Source organism: Monodon monoceros, unplaced genomic scaffold (assembly GCF_005190385.1).
Source record: "Monodon monoceros isolate NGI ecotype Baffin Bay Population unplaced genomic scaffold, NGI_Narwhal_1 Super_Scaffold_12, whole genome shotgun sequence".
Taxonomy (NCBI): domain Eukaryota; kingdom Metazoa; phylum Chordata; class Mammalia; order Artiodactyla; family Monodontidae; genus Monodon; species Monodon monoceros.
The window spans coordinates 162,722,440-162,729,477 of record NW_021703768.1 but is presented as its reverse complement, the minus strand read 5'-3'; the positions used below and the strand labels follow the sequence as shown (position 1 = coordinate 162,729,477).

The 7,038-nt window shown below is 55.9% G+C and overlaps 1 protein-coding gene across 3 annotated transcripts; it reads left to right on the top strand.

Annotated features, from left to right (window-relative positions):
* The first annotated feature begins 1,364 nt into the window (after positions 1 to 1,364).
* Positions 1,365 to 6,874, top strand: ICAM3 (intercellular adhesion molecule 3). 3 transcript variants are annotated; one of them, XM_029218408.1, is made up of 8 exons: positions 1,495 to 1,513; positions 1,627 to 1,718; positions 2,380 to 2,646; positions 4,686 to 4,994; positions 5,315 to 5,596; positions 5,869 to 6,123; positions 6,236 to 6,484; positions 6,573 to 6,874. In XM_029218408.1, the coding sequence occupies exons 2-8, from the start codon at positions 1,637 to 1,639 to the stop codon at positions 6,764 to 6,766; spliced, it is 1,638 nt and encodes a 545-aa protein (XP_029074241.1). In that variant the 5' UTR covers positions 1,495 to 1,513; positions 1,627 to 1,636; the 3' UTR covers positions 6,767 to 6,874. The 3 variants fall into 3 exon arrangements, with proteins under 3 accessions (XP_029074242.1, XP_029074240.1, XP_029074241.1); XM_029218409.1 differs by having other exon boundaries at positions 1,365 to 1,718; positions 6,236 to 6,372; positions 6,573 to 6,858; XM_029218407.1 differs by having other exon boundaries at positions 1,374 to 1,718.
* The last annotated feature ends 164 nt before the right edge of the window (positions 6,875 to 7,038 follow it).

Below are 7,038 nucleotides of genomic sequence, written 5' to 3'. Positions count from 1 at the left end.
GAGAATCCTTGCACATGTCAATTTTTTTTTTTTTTGGCCGTGCGGCATGTGGGATCCTAGTTCCCCGACCAGGGATGGAACCCATGCCCCCTGCAGTGGAAGCGCGGAGTCTTAACCACTGGACCACACGGGAAGTCCCTGTAGATGTTTTTTTGTTTTTTTTGTTTTTTGCGGTACTTGGGCCTCTCACTGTTGTGGCCTCTCCCGTTGCGGAGCACAGGCCCGGGAGGCACAGGCTCAGCGGCCATGGCTCACGGGCCCAGCCGCTCCGCGGCATGTGGGATCTTCCCAGACCGGGGCACGAACCCGTGTCCCCTGCATCGGCAGGCGGACTCTCAACCACTGCGCCACCAGGTAAGGCCCTTTGCCCATTTTTGAATTGGGTTTGTTGTTGAATTGTAGGAATTCTTTATAATCTGGATATTAATACCTTATCAGATATATTATTTACAAATACTTTTGATTTGGGTTTTAGTTGCTCTCTGGGCACCATGTGCGAAACGGATTTTTGGGAGGCGGGGCAGGCGAGGAGAGACCTCATTGGGGAGGGTACTCCAGGTGAGAGAGGAGGGGGTGTGGCCTTAGGGATGGGGAGAGTGGATGAATGCTGAGTGCCATCAAGATCTTCAACAAGGTCCCTCTCTGGAGCTCAGGTCAGAGGCACAGGAGGCAGGTCAGAGGCCTGAGAGATGGAACTGATGGAGGTGGGAGTCCCCACCTGACCCCTCTCCCCGCCCCGCCAAGTCCCTGCTGTTGGGATAAAGAGACCAGCTACCTGGAGAAGAAGGGCAAGGTGGGAGGGGGACAGGGGTAAGAGCCAGTTACAAGTAGCACCCTTGGCAGACGGTGGCTCAGGATTTAGCTGTCCCCCAAGCACTCTACCTCAGCACTGCACACAGGGAACGGGGGACCCCACCCACAAGATCTTCAAAGATAAGAGGCCCTATAAAAGCCACCCAGGCAGCCAACACAGAGCCTAGCAAAAGTCCCCAATAAATGTGGGCTCTGCTCATTTTCATGGCTTCACTTATCTTAGGGGTCCCTCATTATCACCCCCCAAATCTCTTATTTGCCCCCCAGGAATGTTGGGATCTCGCGCTAACTGCGCGAAGCCCTGCCTAGAAGTCCACCCATTGTTGTTGCCTCCTTGAAATGTTGCCTTGAAATCCCACCCTATCCCTTCAAGGAAAGTGTCTGATTATCCCCCGTTAACTTCCTCTCTGGGAACAGAACACCCCCCCTTCACCTAAGTTCTACAGGAAGGAAGTGTCTTACCACCTCCACCCCCTCCCCCCTCCAGGCTTTCCTGTGCTAAAAACAAAGGAAGAAGACTGCATTAGCACTTCCTGTGGGTTCATCTGGGGGCCGGGGGTGAGGGGAGGGGCGGTGACTGAGGTCTACCCCACCTGAGACTCCCTGGAGACTGGCCAGCGCCCTCCACCTCCCTGGGCCCCCCACTCTGGAGCCCTGGGGCTGCGCAATATTCCCCTGCCCCTCCCTAGGCCTGGGCAAGGTGTAGCCCCTGGACTTCTGCATTCTTAACTGCGGTGGCTGTGCTTCCTTCCCCTGGGTGACCCGCCTGCTCTCCAGTGCCCAGCGCCTCATTAAGGCAACTTCCTCCTACAGGCTGGCCACCATGATGCCCTCAGGGCCGCTGCCCAGGGCCTGCTGGACTTCGTTCATCTCTCTGCTTCTAGTCTGCTGTCTGCTGCCCCCAGGTGAGGCCCGGCAAGCTGGGGCGGGCTGGAGTTGCGGGATTGGTGGCAGAGGGGAAGGAGAACAGAGCGCCTCACACCCTGCTGCCCGGGCTGTGCCAATAACACTTCTTAAACTCAGATCGGCCAGGGGGCTCCCCAGTGTCCTCGGGAGAAAGTGGTGGCCTCTTAACACAGCCTTCAGGGCTCCCGGAGAGACACAGTCCCTGCATTTGACTTGTTCTTCTCCCTCTGCACAACACACGCACACACACCCACACACTTAAACACACACACACACAAGCACGAATGCATGCACGCATTCCCTCCCTGGTTTCTCTGGACCCTCAACCTCTGCGTATGCTCTTCAGTCTGCCAGGTTCACTCTTCCCTTTCACTTGGCTAATGCCTCCTTGACACTTTAAAACTGACCATAGTGGTCCCCTCCTCCAGGAAGCCTTCCCTGACTCACTTCCTCCTAGAGGCTTGATCAGGGCTTCCCCTGGCCTCCCTCCCAGCTCTCCTTGGTTCCTGATCCATCATCTGTCTTCCTCACTAAACTGAAGCACCATGAAGGCAGAGACCATCATATCTCGGCAAGAGGAAGTTTTGAATGGTGGAGTCTGCAAATGGGTGGGTTGGGGGGCACTGGAACCCCCAGGAGAGCTTCCTTCTGTTCCCCCAGGTACCCAAGGGCAGGAGTTCCAGCTGCGAGTGGAGCCGCAGAACCCAGTGGTGCCTGCCGGAGAGTCCCTCTTGGTAAATTGCAGTACAGATTGCCCCAGCGCTGAACTCATCTCCCTGGAGACGTCCCTACTCAAGGAGTCGGTGGGCAGTGGCCTGGGCTGGGCAGCCTTCCAACTCAGCAATGTGACTGGTGACACCCAGCTCCTCTGCTCTGGCTTCTGCAATGGCTTCCAGATGATAGGCTTCTCTAACATCACAGTGTACCGTGAGTGGCTGTGCCTGGAGGTGGAGCTGGCTTCGGGCAGCAGTGGGGCTAGATAACCAATGGTGCAGGGGAGTGGGGCGGGCATGAGGGCCCTGAGTTTGCAGGAATGGACCTGGGCTCTGACCCAGAGCTTGGACCTGAATGTGTGTGTGTGGGTGTGTGTGACAGAGACAGAGACAGAGAGATGCATCTCGACCACATGCCAGGGCAGCAGTTGTGAATTAATTTATTTGGGTCCCAATAAGCATTTTAAATATATCTGAGGAATTCCCTGGCGGTCCAGTGGTTAAGATTCCATGCTTTCACTGCCAAGGGCCTGAATTCAATCCCTGGTCAGGGAACTAAGATCCCACAAGCCATGCAGTGTGGCCAAAAAACAACAACAAAACAATAGACTAGAAAGTAGCAGAGCACATCAGTCATGGCGCTTACTGTTTTGTGAAGCCATAGAAAAGTGTAGTGTACATGTGTAACTGTGCATATGCTCCTCCTGTGTGCACCAGTGTCTGTATTCGTGTCTGTGTACCTATGTGTGTGCCTGTGAGCTTCTGTATCTGTCATTATCTCTGTGAGACCGTGTGAGCGTACTTGTGTGTCTGTATATGTGTCTGTCTGTATGTTTGTGTGTGCCTGTGTGTATGTGTCTCTGGATTTGTGTATATCTCTATGTGTGAATGTCTATATATGTCTGTATGTCGGTATCTGTGTATCTCTGTGTGTGAGCAAGTGTGGATGTCTGTGTCAGTACGTGTCTGTGTATGTCTTTGTGCGTATTTCTGTTGTAACATGTACATCTGCGTGTGTATATGTTTGCCTATGTGTGTATCTGGGTGTCCCCATCTGTGTGACCGTGAGATGCTTCTGTCCAGTGCTGTGCAAGAGCCTGTTGGTCCTGGCTTATGAGAGTCCATGGTGCTCGTCTCTTCCCAGCTCACTGAGTGGCTGATTTCAAGCTACTCAATGTGTCACACTGAGTAGCTTGAAATCAGCCAAAGTATTTACACCACAGAAACTGGCAAATGCTCCATGTTGGGGCTCCCCCATCTCACCCCAGAGAGCCCAAGCATAATCAGCATTGGCCAGCATACCACTGTCCCTTAACCAGAGGTTAAGATGAGGGCCTCCTTGTTAAATATTCTAAAATTACAGTTAGATGTTAAATATTTTCCATAGCAGCCAGTCCGTAGGCCTGCGTGTGACAGCTTGAGATCCAGGCTTGAGAGATGCTCCCCCAAAGGAGGCCCAGGGTTTGGTATGTGTGCCTGTGAGGGCCACTGCAGCTGCAGCTGGGAGAGGACCCAGCCTGGGGCTGTTGAGTCCCCAAGGACTGTGCAGAGCACCCTCAGAGGCTGCCCTAGGCCTTGAGCAGCTGGGACTGATTGGGGAGGGCTAGACCAAGCTCTGGGAAAGGCCAAGACCAGAGTCCAGGCCAGAAGCTGGGAGGAGGGGTCAGGGGAGTTTCTAGACTTGATATCAAGGAGGCAGGTGGACACACAGGTCTGGAGTTTGGGAAAACCCTGGTCTAACCCTGGCTCTGCCCTTTCCTGGCTGTGCGTCCTTGGGCAGATCACCTCATCCTCACCTCTCTAGGCCTCAGTTTCTCTATCCATAAAAGGGAAGAATAATAGAAGAGATTTCACTTGGTTGCTGTGTGAATGAAGGTGGATGACATCTGGAGAGTCTAAGGAAAACTCAAAATAAACAGGAAATTTTATGATTACTATTAACATCATAAGTGGCCATAAACTTTAGTCCCCTTCCTTCCTTCCCCCACCCCTTAATGGTGAGGTCCTTGGGAACAGAAAATCTGAGTTTTATTTCAGTGCCTGGCAAGGTGTCCGACAAAACAGGAAATAATAATCATGATGCTAATGATAATAGCAAACACTTATACTAGCACATTTCTAAGCCCTGGAGGTTTATTAACTCCAAGTTCACAGTTCTGCACTGGGCCACCCTTGACTCCTCGCCACTCCCTAGTGTGGAGGCTGCCAGGCTGGCTGCTAAGTTCTACTCTCCCCTTCATACCCCCCACGCAGGGTTCCCGGAACGCGTGGAGCTGGCCCCCCTGCCCCGCTGGCAGCCCGTGGGCGAGCACCTCACCCTGCGCTGCATGGTGTCCGGTGGGGCCCCCCGGGACCACCTCACCGTGGTGCTGCTTCGTGAGGAGGAGGAGCTGGGCCGTCAGCCAGCGGGAGACGGGGAGCCTGCCGAGGTCACGGTCACTGTGCTGGCGAGCAGAGATGACCATGGCGCCAATTTCTCTTGCCGCACGGAGCTGGACCTGCGGTCCCAAGGGCTGGGACTGTTCCAGAACAGCTCGGCCCCCAGGAAGCTCCGAACCTTTGGTGAGGGAAGGGACTGCAGACGGTGGGTGATGAGCGGAGCCAGAGTAAGGGTGCCCTGGCGGCGGGATTCCTGAAAAGGGGGTGGCCTGGACCTCAAGGGCTTTTGGGAAAACATGCCTTTAGCCACGGGTAGCCTCATATGGGAGGCTCGCAGCCACAGGACCTTTGGAGAAGGCTGTGAGTGTGTGTCCTGGGAAGGGGGTGACCCAGGCCGCAAGGTATCCTGGGAAAGAAGGACCCTGGTTTGTGGGGATGTCATGGGAAAAGGGGCCTCCACGGCTGTGAGACCTCCTCCCGCTCACTCCCACCCTCCTTTCAAGCCATGCCCATGACCCCCCCGCGCCTCGTTGTCCCCCGGTTCTCGGAGGTGGAAACGTCGTGGCCCGTTGACTGCACCCTGGACGGGCTGTTCCCAGCATCGGAGGCCCAGGTGCAACTGGCGCTGGGGGACCAGATGCTGAATGCCACAGTCGTGAGCCACGGTGACACACTCACGGCCACAGCCACAGCGAAAGCAGAGCAGGAGAGCACTCAGGAGATTGTCTGCAACGTGACCTTGGGGGGCGAGAGCCGCGAGACCCGGGAGAACGTGAAGGCCTATAGTAAGAGGGGGCGGAGCCAAAATAGCTCAGGAGGCAAGGGGCGGGGCCTCCATAGCTCAAGGAGGCGTGGCATTGGGCGGAGACTAAACCGGAGAGGAGCGGGACCTAAGTGACCCGAGAAGAAGAGCCTGAGCGCCCCAAACTGGGCGGGGGCTGCAGAGTAGATGAAGGCGTAGCCTGGGTACTCCGAGGGGAAGGAGGCGGGTGGGGGCGGGGCTTGACCTAAGGGAGGTGTGTGGTCATCAAACTCCCGGGCAATGCTCCGCCTTTAGGCTTCCAGGGGCCCAACCTGACCCTGAGAGAACCTAACGCCACCGAGGGGACCACAGTAACTGTGACTTGCGCGGCCGGACCCCGAGTCCGGGTCACGCTGGACGGAGTTCCAGCCGCGGCACCGGGACAGCCTGCCCACCTTCAGCTAAACGCCACTGCGAAGGACGACAGGCGCACCTTCTTCTGCAATGCCACCCTCGAGGTGCATGGGGTGATCTTGCACCGTAACAGGAGCGTCCAGTTGCGTGTCCTGTGTGCGTAGGTCATTCTGACCTTTAATCCCTTGCTTCCTTGATTTGGGAAGACTTGTCTCTCCCTTGTCCCATTGTGCCTCGGGTGTATCTAATCATTTGGTGGTCCCCACAGACGGCCCCAAGATTGACCGAGCTAAATGTCCCCAGCGCTTGACGTGGAAAGACAGGACTATGCATATCCTGCAGTGCCAGGCCCGGGGCAACCCGAACCCCAAACTACAGTGTCTGCAGGAAGGCTCCATGTTCAAGGTGCCCGTCGGCATCCCATTCCTCATCAGGTTAAACTATAGTGGCACCTACTATTGCCAAGCGGCAAGCTCACGGGGCATGGACGTTCTTACAGTGATGATGGACGTTCAGGGTGAGCCTAGGCGGGGCGTATTTATTCTAGACTGGCAAGCTTAGGAGGGGCCGAGACGCGTGTATTTATTCCTCGCTTTTCTGCACAGGTCGGAACCCCATCGCCATCACCATTGTCCTGGGGGTGTTAACGATCTTGGGCCTGGTGATCCTCGCTGCGGCCTTAGTGTACGTCTTTGGGGTGCAGAAGCGGCGTGACATCTACCATGTGAGGCAAAGCAGCACCCGGTTGCCCCTCGCGCCTGAACAGCCCGACGAGGCTGAGGCAGTGCAGTTATCCTGAGCATCAGAGTGCCATGATACTGGGCAAAGTGCCGTGATACTGGGCAAAGACGACGCAAGTTTGGCTGCATCCCCGAATTCCGCACTAATAAAGGCTTTAAAATCCGCACACTGTGGCTTGCCATACCACTGCTCCGCGCGTCCTTTGAGTGACACCTTGATAGCGGAAAAGGGCGGAGCCTGTAGCGCCCAGACGCGGCGTGAACTCTGAGAGGCGGGCGGGGCCTTATCCAATGGGCTGAGGGGTCGGGAAGGAGGCGGGGATTCTCTCGG